This window comes from Oryctolagus cuniculus, chromosome 2 (genome assembly GCF_051225735.1).
Source record: "Oryctolagus cuniculus isolate XC-2025 breed Fujian yellow rabbit chromosome 2, ASM5122573v1, whole genome shotgun sequence".
Classification (NCBI taxonomy): domain Eukaryota; kingdom Metazoa; phylum Chordata; class Mammalia; order Lagomorpha; family Leporidae; genus Oryctolagus; species Oryctolagus cuniculus.
In genome coordinates, this window is record NC_142868.1 from 105,160,495 (window position 1) to 105,178,473 (window position 17,979).

Genomic DNA, 17,979 nt, shown 5'->3' on the forward strand with positions numbered 1-17,979 from the left:
CTGCGCCAATCTGAAGCCAGGAGCCAGGAGCTTCTTCCGGGTCTCCCAGTGGGTGCTGGGGCCCAAGCAATTAGGCCATCTTCTGCTCTTCTAGGCCACAGCAGAGAGCTGAATCGGAAGTGGAACATCCAGGACACGAATAGGCGCCCATACAGGATGCTGGAGCCACAGACGGCAGTTTTACCCGCTACACCACAGCACCAGCCCATGTGATTTTTTTATTTTTCAGCTGCACTATTTATCAGTCAAAGGTGAAGACAACCAAGATGTCCATGTACTGAAGAACAGATAAGCAAGGTGGTCTCTCCACACCATCGAATGTTATACTGCCACGAAAAGAATGAAAGTACTGATACAACACGGATGAACCTTGAGAGCATTAAGCGAAAGCAATAATCACAAAAGCCCACGTAGTTTATAATTCCATGTATATGAGAAGTCAAGTAGGAGCAAGCAAATCAGAGACGAAGTGGACTCGTAGTTGCCAGGGGCTGGGTGGAGGTGGAATTAGGAGAGCCTGCGATTGCTAACACGAAAGGGGTCTCTTGCTGGAATTTGGAAGTAGACAGTGGGGATGGCTGTACAACATCGTGAATTTATTTTTTTTAATCACTAAATGAAATCCTAGGGAGAATGTAGATGCTGTTTTGACCATCTATCTGGTTAGGCTCAGGATACAATTCCCAGCTCCTCTTTGCAGTCTGTGGTTTCTTTTTTTTTCTTTCTTTTTTTTTTTTTTAAGAGAGAAAGGTCTTTCTTCCATTGGTTCACCCCTAAAACGGCCGCTATGGCTGGCACGCTGTGCCAATCCGAAGGCAGGAGCCAGGTACCTCCTCCTGGTCTCCCATGTGGGAGCAGGGCCCAAGGACTTGGGCCATCCTCCACTGCCCTCCCGGGCCACAGCAGAGAACTGAACAGGAAGAGGAGCAACCGGGACTAGAACCCAGAGTGCCAGTGCCGCAGGTGGAGGACTAGCCAGAGTGAGCCACAGTGCCGGCCAACAGTCTGTGGATTCAAAATTGGTTCAGTTTCCAGCGAGTTCACAGGGCTACTCACTTCTGTCCCACAGGTCGGGGTCCATCTGCTCAGCTCAGCTACAGGTATATAAAGTTAAAAGACCCTAGCTGTCTTCTGACACTGGGAAAGAGTTATGTGAAAGTTTCAGAAATAGGGGCTGGCGCTGTGGCGCATTCCATATGGGTCCGTTTCTAGTCCCAGCTGCTCCACTTCCGATCCAGCTCTCTGCTGTAACCTGGGAAAGCAGTAGAGGATAGACCAAGTCCTTGGGCCTCTGCACCCACGTGGGAGACCCAGAAGAAACTCCTGGCTCCTGGCTTCGGATTGGCACAGCTCTGGCCATTTCGGCCATCTGGGGAGCGAACCAGTGGATGGAAGACCTCTCTCTCTCTGTCTCCTTCTCTGTAACTCTGTCTTTCAAGTAAATAGAATAAATCTTAAAAAAAGTTTCAGAAATAGAGATTAATGTTCAAGAATAGCACATCCTAAGTAAGCAGGGATTTCAGAGGAGGTGGATTATTGAGTGGGAAGTGGTATACGAGTAATTTTCAAAATACTTAATTTGTTTGAGCTAAAATAATCCTCATAATCACATCTGAATATGTGGCAAAAGAATTTCCTTTTAATAAACTCTTTTCATCATGCCCATCTCTAGTATTTTAGAAATTAAGACCTATACCGAATCAGTAACATATTTCTAGAAATGAGATTTTTTTCAGCTGTGTTCCAAATACAGTACTGTGACTTCGCAAACCTTAAAGCTTATTCAGATCATGAATTGAGTGGCCCCAGACACACCCTCTTCTAGAATTCACTTTATTTTATTTTTTATTTATTTGAAAGACAGAGTTACAGAGAGAGCTAGAGACACAGAGAGGTCTTCCATCTACTGGTTCACTCTCCACAAACAACCTCATCCCGTCGCCCAGGAGCCAACCTTCCAGCGGGAACGGAAGCAGATCTTTACATTGCATGCCTTAACTGCTACGTCAGAGGTCAAGTGCAAAGACCTAGTGGAACAAGGAAAGTGACCAACGGTGCTTGAAGAAATCAGGGAAGAGTTTACAAATGCAGTGACATTGGAGCTGAGTCTCACAAGTGAGAAGGGTGCTCTTGTGACCAGGGAGTCGGTCAAGAGGTGGAAAAGACCGTTCTGTGTGGACGTGTGCTGACCCTGAGAGAAGGCAGACGTCACACGGGGTGGCCAAGCTGGGGCTGCCAGTCAGAAGGCCAGCTGAGGTGATGGAGTCTGCAGTGGTGAGATCTGGGGCGGCTTCAGGCTGTGGGGAGGGAAAAACTGAAGTCAACTGGTTACTAGCTCCAGAGCCTGGACAGAGGGTGATGGGGAACACGGGCCATGGAGGAGACCCCAGGCCCTGCATCCCTGGCTGCCTCCTCTGCCCAGTATCTGTTCATCTCTCTTGATCCAGCTCCTCTAGGAAGCCCTCCCTCCCTCCTTAATGCCCCTGCACTCTCCCATCCCCAGGCTTGTCCCATTTCATGGAGGCACAATGGCCTGGCTCACCTTCCTAGGGGAGCAAAAGTAATGCAAGACCCCATTCTGACAGAGCCAGGAACCTCCACACTGAAGGTAAGTCAAGAATTAAGGGAGGACCAAACACTGCGATGACTCAGGCTTGCTGGGTGTGTATGAAGACACGTATATCCTTCATGAAGAATTTTTTTTAAAGATTTATTTTTATTTATTTGAAAGATAGAGTTACACAGAGAGAGGTAGAGACAGAGAGAGAGGTCTTCCATCCACTGGTTCACTCCCCAGATGGCCGCAATGGCCGGAGTTGCGCCAATCTGAAGCCAGGAGCCAGGAGCTTCTTCTGGGTCTCCCACACAGGTGCAGGGACCCAAGCACGTGGGCCACCTTCTACTGCTTTCCCAGGCCATAGCAGAGAGCTGGATCAGAAGAGGAGCAGCTGGGACTAGAACTGGCACCCATATGGGATGCCAGTGCTTCAGGCCAGGGCTTTAACCCTCTGCGCCGCAGTGCTGGCCCCTCATGAAGAATGTTTTAGCAGTCAGCATTCACACTGAATAGTGGAAGACTCCACCACCGTTCTTTCTCCCATTCATATATGTTTCTATTATATACATGGACACTTACATACATTAGATATATATATAGAGAAAGAGAGATAGATAGATGCCATTCAAATTAACACTACACAACAGGTTATTGTTAATAATTATGAACATTTATTAAGCACCAAGAGTATATTGTAACGGTTGATGTAGTTCCCTGCATTGGGCTTACAATATAAAATGAAACCCAAGAACGCTGTATGCTGACCTTAAATTTTCCTTCACTTGGAAATGGCTATTTGGCAAGTTGGTGAAGCAAAATGATGTACGACTTTGGCTGAGGGTTACTAAGGCTTTCTTGTACCAATTTCCCTGACTACCCCAGGCTTCCTAAGAACAAGAGTACTTAACAACTGGGTAAGAACAACGAATTGCTTCAGACTGTCCTGTAGGACTTTAAATAAAGAGATGTTGACTGGCCTGGGGTTGTCAGTAGCCAGGGTACACTCCATGGTACATACTATGGTCTAGACCAAGTTCGTCTTCCATTTCGTATAGACCTTTTCCCCTTCTTCTTTCCCATGTACAATGGCTCCAATGATACCCCTACAAGAGAGCACCGTACGAGGTTACTCTCCGCGGGTGTCCCAGGCCTCCGAGGCCAGCTGTCAGGAAACAGCACTGAGCAAAGACAGCAGTGGGACTCCTGGCTACAGGAGATGCTGGGCTGCATAAGGCAGATGCGTTCAGCCCAGGCATCTTCATTAAGCATAAATGTAAATGCTTGCTTTGCTGCAGTACTTGGAATTCATGTAAGTGCTTCTGGTTTCGGTATAGGGTTATATAAGAATTTAATGTCATGACCCAGTACTGGCAAACCCTGTCCTATTTTGCCTATACCCAGGGTATAATATTTAATAAATACTTTAAAGGTGTTCAATGCTGGTTGGTCATATTAGCTGACAAAGGCACACTGGAAGGTTTTTGCTTTTTACTGTCAAATGACCATTCTAAATTACACATACATTCTTAGACTATATATTGTTTATTTTCAATCACCTATGACAGTTCTTTTAACTCTAAAAGAACACTAAAAAAATAATGTAATTGGTTATGTTTTCAGAAAATAAAAATAGAATTTAATCTGAAAAGCACACGCACAAATATTTTTTAAAAGCATGCATACATGTATTTTAATGGCAGAGTATTAGCATCCTGAGATTTTTCTTTAATGGCAAAACAAGGTTTCTGTGATTTTTGGAAAAAAAATTTCCCTTAAAAGTCTCTCTCAGCAACTTTCTGCTTAAACAGCAGCAGCAGCAACACTTCGAAATGTTCATGAAGCTTTGCTGACAAGTTGCCCAGAAAGAATGTCCAGACGCTTCAGGATCAGCCATTTATACAACAGGGTCGTTCCCTAGTTCTGACCGACAATCAGACTTAACATCCTGCTTCCATTAATAAGTGGCATTTATATCTCCCAGTTACAGCAAATAAAATCCAATGAGTCATGATATTTGAAACGGAAAACCTAAAACACATATCAGCATCACTCTCATCCACTGAGACGATAGGAATTAATTTCAATGTGTTTCCCCAAGAAACAGGAAAAACATTTTCGTATTTTTATGACAGCTGCGATAAATGAATTTGGGTCTACAGATCTCACCAATGCACTTAATTTTTAGTTGGCATTGTAGGAAACAGCTAGAATTCCTGATTAAAGTATGCATTTTTTAAGGCAAAGCAAGACTGATTACATATATAAAGCATACATGTTAGCACGGTTACAAAAGCAACATGACCAATACATACATATCATCTACCTCCTCCAGGTGACACATTACAAGCCACATAAAATTTAATTCCATGTCCTATTCTAAGACTACATGTTTGACGTTAAACTTAGACGTACAATTGCTGTAATACATTAAAAAATACTTAATTTTTCCAATATTGTAAAGGAAGCAGTATTTTCAAAGGCCTTGTATAATTTTTTTTGCACAAAATTCTCAAAGACATACTGATGGCTAGCTATAACTAATGTGCTAAGCAATCATACCAAGGTGAGGTTCACAAGAACAAAATATAAAACTAAGCATAATAATTACTCCATGTAACAAAAGAATAGAATCAAGTAGTTCTGAACACACCTTTTTTCTTTCCTTAGTAATGTATGCATTCATTGTTACAGCTACTGGTCCGATAAACTACACACACTGAGACTGTTTAGGACTCATTTTTCTTGGTTCATTATTCTTCCTTCTATCTTCCCCAAAAGCAGTTGGAAGTAATTTTCTTTTTAATACAAAGTAAAATGCTTATATTATTTTTTATCTGGATATATAAAAACTGATTTCTTTCATTTAAAAAATTATATTTAATTTGGTGGTCCTAAACTGAAATTTAACATTTGATCATGTATCATCTACAAGTCAACACTGACAACAGTTAACAAAGGCAGATCTTGATTTCATCAGCATTTAAATATAACTTTTTTTAATCAGAAAAAAAGAGATGAGAATCATTCATATAAGTGTTCTTCACTCTCAACTGCTCAGAGCTATAGCTTTAAGTAAGGGCAGATCAAGTTAAGTCATGTTAGTAATCTTTTATCTTTGCATAGAAGAGAAAAAATAAAATCAAGGAAGTTACTTCCTTCCTAAGGTTTCAGCTAGTTTCTTAAGTCTTTTCTTGAGTTCCAGTGGAAATTTCTCATAGCACTTCTTGCAGACTGGCTTCATGTCAAACTCCACAAATTTATTCCTAAAGATAATAATTACATAAAAAAGACAAATTAGTGGAAACGGATTCAACACAGATGTAAAAATGTTTCTTAATAGCACTATATGGTAGCATCTACATTCCTGTTAGTAAAGAACTGTAATTCCAACCTTAAATTCTTTCTGTGGTAAACGTAAAAAAATTCATAGTATTAAAAACTGTCCCCTAACAATGGGATCGCTTATCTGTGTAACACAGAATAATAATTTACATTACATTTCACTCAGTGCTAAGTAAAGAGAAACCCAATGTAGACATAATTTAGGAAGTAGAGTAAACCACAATCTAAGGGCCATGAGAGCACGTTAAGGAACCCCTGTAACACCTAGGGCTGGGCCAGCACAAAGTCCCTCAGGCCAGGTCTCTCCCAGGGGAGGCAAGGACCCCAGTACTTGAGCAAGTGGAATCAGGACCTGAACCCAAGCACGCCCGTGTGGGATGTGGGAATCCCACGTGGCGCCTGCACCGTGGCCTCTGACACCTGCTCCACCCGCTCTTTAAAGCAGAGCAATACACACTTTGAATGCATCTGACCAAGCTGTCCTGGGGAAGACAGCCCATCTCAGCCGCATCTGACCAAGCTGTCCTGGGGAAGACAGCCCATCTCACCGCATCTGACCAAGCTGTCCTGGGGAAGACAGCCCATCTCAGCCGCATCTGACCAAGCTGTCCTGGGGAAGACAGCCCATCTCAGCCGCATCTGACCAAGCTGTCCTGGGGAAGACAGCCCATCTCAGCCGCATCTGACCAAGCTGTCCTGGGGAAGACAGCCCATCTCAGCCGCATCTGTAATGCACTTCCAGCAGGAAAGCACAGTGAGTTAGCACTGCTGGAATTCAGACCCTTTAGTTTTGAACTAAATACACATTTTATAACTTGTTCATTGTCTGTGAAATTGCACTTAGGGAGAGTTTGTGGAAACGTTCAGAGGTACACTGTCATCTAATACGTCTGGTCCAAGCTTTCATGCATTCTTCAGGGCTGGCGTTGTGGTACAGTGAGTTAATGCACTGCTTGTGACACCAGCATCCCCTCCTGGAATGCCTGCTTGAGTCCCAGCTGCTCCACGTCTAATCCAACTTCCTACTAATGGACAAATGGGATAGCAGCAGAAGATGGCCCAAGTACTTGGATCCCTGCCACCCATGTGGGAGACCCTGGCTCCTGCCTTCCAACTGGGGCAGCCTAGGCTGTTGTGGCCATTTGGGGAGTGAACCAGTAGATGGAAAATGTTCCTCCCTCCCTCCTTTTCTTCTCTCTAACTCTGCCTTTCAAATATATAAATAAGTGTTTTTTAAAAAATACCAGGAACAAGAGAGTTTGAAGACATCAAGGAAATGAATTCATAAACAGTGGCATATAGGCACTGTGTGAAGGGACATATAGCAACACCGTAAGAGTAGGTATGTACGACAATGAGATAAGACTTGGCTTGGATACAAAACATGCTGAAAGAATACAGAACTTCAAACACATGCACTTTTTTAAAACATCAAACAATATTTACGATTTATCAGTTAAATGTCTTCAGCCAAAAAACCAAAGACCAGGACTTTAAAAGCTGTGTTATTAGACTAAAATATTTTAAAACTTCTCCTACTCTCTGTTAAGAGACAGGAATTCTTCCCCTTGAAAGAAAAGTCCTCTCTGATGTATTGTAATTAAAAATAAATAAATAAATGAAAGGCGAGTGAGTGTACAGGCCGAGGGAAAGACATGAGCACAGCTGGTGATCAGTGCAGACCTCAGCCAAAGTGTCACCATGTTCATAGTCATGCATAAGGGCAGATCCTGGAATTCCGGTCTCTGACGGCTGCACATACAGACCAAAAAGAAAAAAAAAAAAGTGAAAGAAACAGAACAAAAAACACATTCTGAAGGACTAACCAAAGAGGAAAGTAGCAAAAATGATGACAGAAGGGATAGAAAAGTTTACAAACAGACTGGCTTTTTCTTTTTCTGCTTGTCCTTATCCTTTGCTTCTCTCTCCCGTCTGGCAAGTCGCCTCTTAAATTCTTCTGGCATTTTCTCATAACAGTGTTTGCAGACTGGCTTTAGATCAATTTCAACAAATTTATCCCTTTGAGTAGGACAAAGAAGGAACAGAAGAAAGAATAGCAAACAGTTAAAGGAAGAACCTTTACTTTCAGAAGGGCTGAAGAGAAAGGAGAAATAAATTAAACAACGTTTTTCATTCTGGGAGTAGTTTTTAAAAAAATGTCTTCCCAAAGTTTTCAGTCTCAGGATTCACCTGGGACCAGCCATCGACTTACTTGAGTGTTAGCTTAGTGTTGCAGGTGGAACAGGCAAAGCAGTTCACGCACCAGGCCTTGTTAAGAGCAGAGACCACTAGAGAAAGAGCAGAGAGACCTGGTCACTGGAAGACACTGCCATGGAGAGCAGGGAGCTTGCATGTTCAACTCCGGGAGCCATGGCCACAGGGAGCTTGCATGTTCAACTCCGGGAGCCATGGCCATTGCCAGCTGCGCTTGGAGGAGGCACTCAAGAACCTCTTTCTTGAGAGATTTTCTCTCAAGAGACTCACAGAGCTAAAATCTCGGGGTCATTAACGGAAGTGCACTGAATCAACCCATTTCTTGAACTTTTTTTTTTTTCACATCATTTTCTTTAAAACACACACACACACACACACACACACAGACACGTACACACGTACCCCAAACACTTATGTCTTCACTGACTTCAGGCATCCATTTAGAGAAGATTATTATGGGCTTGTCAATGTGATTGCCAACTTTCCCCTTAGGCATCCTGTGAGGTACATATATGTGTCTGCCACCTTGTCCCCCCCGCCCTGCGGACAAGGGAGCCCCACCCACGTGCACGGTGCCACCCAGAAGAGCTTTCCTTGCACGGCACCTTAGACCATCACTCAGTCACGTCGCAGTCCCTGCTGCCACTGGTCCAACAGAGTCTGCAGAGTGTATTTTTAGGAAAATCCAGACATGAAATTGTTGGCAGGAGCCCTTCCTCTAAAGCTAACATGAGAAAAGCGCTTCCTTGAAGGCTCCCTTCACCTCTCCACTGCCTCTGCAGGAGCGAGCCGAGTTTTATCTTCCGCGGCACTGCAGACGGTTTTCCTGCACTGACCTTCTCACAAGCCGCACCTGTGCAGTGTTTCGGGCCGCACTTCCTGGGTTGGGTGATGTCTGCTGAGAACCAGGAGGCGCACTGAAAACAGGATTGTTTCAAACTCTGCCAGGAAGTCTCGGGCAGAACTGTGCTCGTGACTGAGCACACACAGCTGCTTCCTTCCCGCGGCAGTGCAGCCAGCCAGCCCCGCCTGGGCACTGCCGTGCAGGGTGGGAAGTCCTAGCAACACGGGCGCGAACCGCCAGGTCACAGCACGGGCAGGGCTCGAGCGCCTTCCTCATAGCCCTAATAAACGTGGTCCGAAAGCCTCCATGAACTGGCAACTCCAACAGGTCTTTGGGTCAGTCAGGAGCAGTTTCTATCACCATAAAGGAGGAAGGAATCCGATTCTGAGATGATGTCACCTCATGCTCTGGGAAACACGCCAGAGACACAGCAAAGGTAGCTGATAATGATCACACTCCAAACAAGAGGGACCATTAACCTCTTTCAGTTTTCACATGACCCAGCTGTTCTGTGTCAAAACACGGCCATGTTAACACCCACAGACACTCACCATCACCTTCTATAACACGGTTGCAGTGGAAACAAACATCACCAAATAACTGCAAAGGAAAAACAAAGAGGTCAAGGTTCAGGGTGTATTACAATTAAGTTTCAGGACAAGGATAATCTAATACAATTTCAGTACTCTCTAGTGCTTAATTAAACAGAGAAAATGTCGACCTCATCCAGAACTTGCCATTATCAGAGAAAGTTAGTACAAGTTCACTAAGTTTTTTCACTTCGTACAATGAAAATAATTTACTTTTCATCACCTAAAAAACACTTTCTCGATGGCACTTTGAGAACAAAAATAATTAAGGAAAAATACAGGACTTTGTGAGTCCATACGGATAAGCATTAGGTAAGTGAGTAAGGTTAGACACAGGAGGAAAACGGGCTATTGCTCAGCCAGAGTGCCAAGGGTAAGGCTGCAGAAACATCATCAGCCAGGCAGGCGGGAACCATGAGTGGAGTTTTGGGGAGGAAAACTGACCTGGTATAAAGTGACTATCATTACTAACTTGGGAAGGGGGACACAGTAACTCAGAGTGATGACATCATCCAGCATGGGCCCTCGGGATCGCTAACGGGAGGAGAGGGACTGGAGGACCCAGAGTAGAGGCCCTGAGTAGGACACAGCACACGGTACCCCTGCATGTGTTCCAACCTTGAGCATACAACCTCAGTGTAGCTGCACCGGACCAGTGTAGACACCCATCTGAAAAGTTGTCTATGTACTCTTAAAGTCAGTGTTAACAAAAACCAAAAAAGGGCCTGCAAATGCTCCAGACGTAAGGAGACTAAAGAAACATGACAAACCTAGGCTGGGTCCAGTCTTGAAGTAGGAAAAAACATCTATAATGACACTATTGGGGCAAAGGAAAAAATTAGAATAAGTGAACTAAAATACTGAATCAACACTGACAATTACAGCTGTGTAAGAGAATTCTGTCTTCTTGGGAAATACACACGGAAGTATTTAAGGATAAAGGACTGTGATGGAATTGTCAAATGCTTAAGAACGGAAGCTATGTATGTGTTTGTACATATGCAAACAAATATTTGTATACAGAGGTGTTGTGGGAGTGGGTATTGTAGTGTAGCACATTAAGTCACTGTTTAGGATGCCCACATCCTGTATCAGAGTGCCTGGTTTGAGTTCTAGCAATTTAGAGCTTCTAATTAGGCTTTCTGCTAATGCAGCTCAGAGCAGCAGATAATGGCTCAGGGACCTGAGTTCTTGCCACCCACAGGGAGACGGAGATGGCCTTCCTGGCTCCTAGCTTCAGCCTGGCCTAACCCTGGTCACTCCAAGCATTGGGAGAGTGAATCAGAGGATGGAGCCTTGCTCTGTCTCTCTGCCTCTCAAATAAATACAAACTTTTCAAAAAGGTATGTGTATATAGGGGTGTGTTTTGACATAATAAGACCAAACGCATGCAAATCATGAATCGAATAGTGAGTCTGAGTAAAAGGTATGTAAGTTTTCTTTGTATGAATCTGAAATTATTTCCCAAATGAAAACATAAAAACAAAATCTCTGTAGATCAAAGTACATTTTCTAGAAAGATACTTCCTTGAAGCTAAAGTGTTGGCAAGTGTAAATTCATAGAAGTCTATCTAGTGTCCAACAGTACAAGTAAGTATAATCAATACCTGGTTATAGTGCGTTTCACAATATGCCAGCCCTTTCCTCTCATAATGGCGATGTCCAAGAAACGGTTTCTCACACTTGGCACAAACAAAATGCTGGAAAGAAATTGCTGTAGGTCACTTTAATTGCCATATTTCATTCATCTAATGAAGCAGCCCCAAGGTCTCTATGTGCGTAAACAGTAACATGTAACAGTAACATGAGTCCTCCCGGAACACTTCCAGTCTGAGTCTCTGACAGGTACTCTTAGACACGGCCTCCCCGCAAACAACACAAGAAGAACAGCTCAGCGGGATGTCTTAGGGAGGGGCCGCTGCTACATACAGAGAGCCTCAAGGAGGACTTAACCAAGTGCACGTCCTGCACCGTTATTGACCATCACAAAGCAGTTCTCCGCTCTTCACTTTCTACAAAGTCAGCTGTCTCTAAATATGTCACAATGTGGCCTTTTAAACCCTCCTAATCTTGCTGGCACAGCCAAACCACAGAAATGCCAAAGTGCTGGTTCCTGCTCTCACCTCCACATGCCACTGCTTGCCCATGGCATTCACCACACGCCCTTCGATGGGCCGTCGGCAGGCACCACAGATGGGGACCCCCATCTTATCATGGCAAGGCAAGCAGTACAGTTCCCCTTTCAGCTCCCGGGCGTCAGCAGTCAGCTCCTTCCTGTCCACAAGAAAGACATCCAATAGAGTATGACTAGTAGAGAAAAACAGGCCATCAGTGTGGCCAGCACACTTTCCAGATACTACTAAAATAATTTCTGTGAAATGTCTTGTTCTCCTGTTAGAGATGACCAGAGTAACTTGAATTAATAGCCTTCAGTAGGTTTGAGACTGTTACCAAGACATCAGTAACCTGTGATAGGAAGACACAAGAATAGGACACACACACACCATTATAGCAGTCCCATTGACCATTTCCTTGTCATCTGTCACATTGTATTTCAGGGCTCCTGTCTGTCTGCAGAAAACTACAGAAACGAGTCACTGCTGAAGACCAGCTCAGTAATTCTGCCTTTCCAAACTAACCAAGGAATGAGGAGGCCAACTGTATTTACTAATAATTATTTAAATTGTCACAACCTGTTAAGAACTTACAACCTTAGATCGACGGAAAACAAGCAGAACATAGCCCAGAATTTTCCTTCTCCAAATGCTTACCTATTGTTTTGTGCAAGTATTAAGCCAGAGATTGCCCGCAATCAATCAAATGGGCCTGTGTGAATTTCATTTGTTTTAAATCATTCCCTACAGAGAAGACTCCCGCGGAGGAAGGACAGGCAAGAAAACGAGAACAGGTACAAACTGGTAATTCAACCACAGAAGCTGAGGTGGTGAACTTACACCACAAACTGTCCTCCAGTCTTTGTCCTGTGGCCTCTCCTTCCTCCCTACTATTATTTAGCATGGAGGCTCATACACTAACTATATAAACACATCTTTTTTCATTAAGTTTTCTTAAAGATTTTTATTTACTTTTAAAAAAATTTATTTATTTATTTATTTTTTTGACAGGCAGAGTGGACAGTGAGAGAGACAGACAGAGAGAAAGGTCTTCCTTTGCTGTTGGTTCAACCTCCAATGGCCGCGCTGATCCGATGGCAGGAGCCAGGTGCTTCCTCCTGGTCTCCCATGGGGTGCAGGGCCCAAGCACTTGGGCCATCCTCCACTGCACTCCCTGGCCACAGCAGAGAGCTGGCCTGGAAGAGGGGCAACCGGGACAGAATCCGGCGCCCCGACCGGGACTAGAACCCGGTGTGCCGGCGCCGCTAGGTGGAGGATTAGCTTATTGAGCTGTGGCACCAATTTTTATTTACTTTTTATTTGAAAGGTAGAGTTACAGACAGGGAGAGAAAGAGACAGAAAGGTGTTCCATCAGCTGGTTCACTCCCCAAATGGCTGCAATGGCAAGAGCTGACCCTATCCAAACATAGGAGCCAGGAGCTTCTTCCAGGTCTCCCATGTGGATGCAGGGGCCCATAGCTTGGGCCATCTTCCATTGCTTTCCCAGGCCATAGCAGGGAGCGGGATCAGAAGAGGAGCAGCTGGCTCTAGAACCAGCGCTCATATAGGATGCTGGCACCACAGGTGGAGGATTAACCTACTGTGCCACAGCGCCAGCCCCTCTATTACGTTTTTATACCTGATAACAAAATTAGAAAATTCATGTCTAACAATTTGTCATGACTTTTGAAGACAACAACAAATGAGTATATTCCCTTTGGGTATAAATCAAGCAAAACTGGCCAGCTCTGTGGCACAGCAGGTCAACGCCCTGGCCTACAGTGCTGGCATCCCATATGGACACCAGTTCCAGACACAGCTGTTCCACTTCCAATTCAGCTCTCTGCTATGGCCTGGGAAGGCAGTAGAAGATGACCCAAGTCCTTGGGCCCCTGCACCCACGTGGGAGACCTGGAAGAAGCTCCTGGCTCCTGGCTTCAGATCGATGCGGCTCCGGCCGTTGCGGCCAACTGGAGAATGAACCAACGATGGAAGACCTCTCTCTCTCTCGGTGTAACTCTGACTTTCAAATATATAAATAAATCTTTTTAAAAAATCAAGCAAAACTGCCTGAGAAAAGTTGGTTTTTAGAAAATACATGTGAAATAAATGAGTGAATAAAAAGTGAAGCTGAAAACAAACTTTCATTAAAATCCAACAGTCTATTCTTGTTTCTGTGATCCCTTTGGTTCTTGGTCCTATCATTGTGATCGATTGTGAACAGAAATTGATCGCTGGGACTGGTGGGATGGCATTGGTACATGCCACCTTGATGGGATTGAATTGGAATCCCCTGGTATGTTTCTAACTCTGGGAGCAAACTGTTGAAATCTTTACTTAATGTATGCTAAACTGATCTTCTGTGTATAAAGAGAAACGAAAATGAATCTTGATGTGAATGGAAGGGGAGAGGGAGTAGGAAAGGGGAGGGTTGCGGGTGGGAGGGACATTATGGGGGGGAAGCCATTGTAATCCATAAGCTGTACTTTGGAAATTTATATTCGTTAAATAAAAGTTTGAAAGCAAAAAAAAAAAAAAATCAAGCAAAACTAATGTAATTTACCATATTTTAAAATAACACCCTGATTTTTGTAAAAAAAAAAAAAAAGATCCATTTATTTATGTGAAAGGTGGAGAGAGAGAGAGAGGGAGGGACAGGGAAATAAAGAGAGAGACTGATTGATTTTCCATCCACTGGTTCACTCCCCAAGTGGCCACGACAAACTGGGGCTGGGTATGGCCAAAGCCAGGAGGCAGGAACTTGAGTACTGGAGCCATCCTTTGCTGTCCCCAAGTGCACTGGCAGGGAGCTGGATCAGAAGTGGAATAGTCAGGACTCAAACTGGCACTCAGATATGGGACATATGCATCCCAAGTGGCAGCTTAACCCACTCTGCCACAACATGGCTCCAACAGGCTAATATTCACAGCTTTTAAAATTATATATTATACAAAGACAAGACACTTTAAAAATTAATTTGAAAGATAAGTCACACACATAACACACACACACACACACACACACACACACACACAATCTTCTATCCACTGATTGATTCCCCAAAAGGCCACAATTGCTAGGGTCAGGAGGCTGAAGCGAGGAGCGAGGAACTCCCACGTGGGTGGCAGAAACTGAAGCACTTAAACATTTGGGAGCCAGCGCTGTGGCACAGCAGGTTAATACCCTGGCCTGCAATGCCGGCATTCCATTTGGGCACCAGTTCGAGTCCCGGCTGCTCCACTTCCGATCCAGCTCTCTGCTATGGCCTGGGAAAGCAGTAGAAGATGGCCCAAGTCCTTGGGCCCCTGCTCACATGGGAGAGCCTGTAGAAGCTCCTGGCTCCTGGCTTCAGAACAGCTCAGCTCAGCTCTGGTCATTGCAGTCATTTGGGGAGTGAACCAGCAGATGGAAGACTCTCTCTCTCTCTCTCTCTCTCTCTCTCTGGTTCTACCTCTCTCTGTAACTCTATCTTTCACATAAATAAAATAAATCTTTTAAAAAAACACCATCATCTGCCACTTCCCAGGCACATTAGCAGGGAGCTGGATTAGAAGCAGAGTATTTGGGACCTGAAGTCCAGTACAGGATACTGGCATCCCATCCAAATCTGCTGTACTCCAACACTCAGCCCAGAGATAAGATTTTTATTTTGGATCTTACACTGGAAAAACATCATGATGACAAACAGTTTTAGGGATAACTGGGAATACTGTAGCATGAACTGAATATCTGATATTATAAAATTATTGATCATTTTCTTAGTATGCTAAGAGAATTGTGTTTTTAATAGGAAAATGTCCTTAATCTCAGGAGATGCATCCTGAGTCTTGATGCTTACAACTAGCTTTCAATCTGTACAGTGAAAAAAAAAATTAGAGACATGTGTGCACATGAACATGTACATGCACACAAAACACAGAGGGAAGGGGGTACTGTACACATACTCAAGAAGTGTGGTAAAATGTTGTTTTCATTATATCATTCTTTCCACCCTTCTGTAGTTTTAAATTCTCTACATTAAAAGTTGGAGGGGTGGGTGTTGGCCCAATGGTTAGGTTGCCACTTTGGGGGCCGGTACTGTGGCACAGCAGGTAAGGCTGCCTCCTGTGAGGCAGCATCCCACACTGGTGCCAGTTTGAGTCCCAACTGCTCCAATTCCAGTCGAACTCCCTACTAATGGCCTGGGGAAAGCAGCAGAAGGGAGCTCAAGTGTCTGGGCCCCTGCTACCCACGTGGGAGGCCCAGATGAAGCTCCTGGCTCCTGGCTTTGGCCTGGCCCAGTGCTGGCCATTGTAGCCATCTGGGGAATGAACAGGATGGGAAATCTCTGTCTCTCCATCTCTTTCTGTAACTCTGCCTTTCAAATAAATCTGGAAGGAAGGAAGGAAGGAAGGAAGGAAGGAAGGAAGGAAGGAAGGAAGGAAGGAAGGAAGGAAGGGAGGGAAAAGATTCCCCTTGGGATGCCCACGTCCAATAAATGAGTGCCTGCATTCGCGTCCTAGCTCTGCTTCCAATTCTACATTCCTACTAACATGCACCCTGGGAGGCAGCAGAAGACGGCACAACGCACTGGGTCCCTGCTACCCACGTGGCAGACCTAGACTGAGTTCTGGGCCCCGGGCTTCGGCCAGCCACAGCCCTGAGTGTTGTGGGCAGTTGGGGAGTAAAAGGGAAGATGAAAGTTCTTGAAAACAAGTACAAATTACTTTAATAATGTAACTGGCTGGAGCACCAGAGATTCGGAGGACTAGCAGGTTTTGTTTGACTCCGTGTGTGTGCGCTGAGAAGGAAGAAAGCACCATACCCGCAGTTGGCACAGTTGAAGTGGTCTGGGTGGTAAGGGTCATTCTTGAATATCAGAGGCTGTTCGTCAATGATGGCATGGCACTTCTGGCAGATATACTTTCCAAGGCCTCGGGCTTTCTCACGGTTATGACAGGGACGACACAGGTGTCTAAGCAGAACCAAAACTTACATTTAACATCTTAGGTTCTTCCTAACAATCAAAAAGAAGTAAGCTTCCCATATTTCTGAAAAGAGGGAAATCATTGCTTAAGAAAAAAAAATCACTCCTGTGTTTCACAGAGCAGCACCAAGCTACAGGAACTACTTATTCCAACCCCAGTGATTTCCAGGAAGTTCTACCTGCGTGTGTATCTCCTGTGGGCAGCCCAGGGGGCGTGGGGCAGCTGGGCCTTGTCTCATAGAAGCTGCAGAGTCCTTACTCAGCACACTGCAGGGCCTGTAACCACGCACCCTAAACCCAGTGTTCCGCAGCACTGCCTACACCCCACAGGGAAACCACACATGACCTTGCAGCAGTCACTCTCCCCCAACATCCGACAAGGATGGAAACCGCCTACCTCCCGGCATTCTTGACAAAGCCAATATCTGCCAGAACTTCCTGGCAGAGGTCACAGCGGAAGCACTCAGGATGCCAGCTGTTATTCATGGCCTTGATAACTCGGCCGATGATGAATTCACCTGTGGGAAAGCAGTACACAAAGGATGTCCAGTGTGCCCCCTTATTTGCTAAAAACAAGTGAGGAAAACACACATTTAAACCCTTCTCCACAAAGAGAGACTTTTAAGTCCGATATGTCTACCAGAGTAAGTACTACCTTAGAAAATACAGCTTTTTTTTTGCCATTTGCATTGTTTTCAATTCTGTAGCTATGTTTTGGGGCTGTTTTGTTATATTTCTGAATCTGGCTTTCCTTTATTTTGCTCATATTTAATTTGATTTTTTTCAATGCGGTATAACACAATACTTATTTCTGCTTACTGCCTTTTTAGTTTTTAAAACTGAACTTCTGTGGGCTTTTTCTTTTTCTGTAGGTTGCTTTAAGCATTCTAAATTTGGAACATCTAAGCAGTCTTTCCTTTCCCAATATACTGGGCTCTCTTGACTGCCTTTGGCTACTTCTGGTCATTGTCAACCAAGACAACTGAAACCCACAGCACATTCTCTTGGAACACAGACTTAGCTCCTTCTTCACTAAACCTTTACAATGTTATGTCAGTTTCTCCAATCTCTAGAAATCTTCTAGTAGAGCCGTTAGCAACCAGTGAAGGGGCTAAAATGCAAGCAAATCAAGCACTTACGTACCACCCAAGCAACCCTGAAGCATCTGCCCCTCACGGATGCCTTCCTGACAGCCCTAAAGGCAAGCAGGCAAAGGCTGCATTGCCAGGGCAGACAGCCTTCCAGAGGACCAACTATCAGCTATGGAGGTCCCAGTTAGTCCCCCAAAACTTCTACCCTAGATTCCCCTAAAATTTACTTCTTGAGGTGGTATCTGGCCTGCTGGGTAAGA

General features: G+C 44.5%; 1 protein-coding gene across 23 annotated transcripts in view; it reads right to left on the reverse strand.

Annotated features, from left to right (window-relative positions):
- Window positions 1-3,205: 3,205 nt before the first annotated feature.
- Window positions 3,206-17,979, reverse strand: part of LIMS1 (LIM zinc finger domain containing 1) — a 151,463-nt gene continuing 136,689 nt past the window's right edge. For 9 of the 23 annotated variants that reach the window (XM_089327422.1, XM_051834646.3, XM_008252946.5 and 6 more), the window contains 8 exons: window positions 17,026-17,146; window positions 16,467-16,616; window positions 11,671-11,821; window positions 11,155-11,247; window positions 9,509-9,557; window positions 8,112-8,187; window positions 7,726-7,918; window positions 3,206-5,820 (listed from right to left, as the gene is read on the reverse strand). In XM_089327422.1, coding sequence (XP_089183548.1) covers window positions 7,771-7,918; window positions 8,112-8,187; window positions 9,509-9,557; window positions 11,155-11,247; window positions 11,671-11,821; window positions 16,467-16,616; window positions 17,026-17,146 — 788 coding nt within the window. In that variant the 3' untranslated portion in view covers window positions 3,206-5,820; window positions 7,726-7,770. The remainder of the gene's footprint in view (window positions 5,821-7,725; window positions 7,919-8,111; window positions 8,188-9,508; window positions 9,558-11,154; window positions 11,248-11,670; window positions 11,822-16,466; window positions 16,617-17,025; window positions 17,147-17,979) is intronic. The other 14 variants (XM_089327423.1, XM_070068682.2, XM_070068686.2 and 11 more) reach the window with 3 other exon arrangements.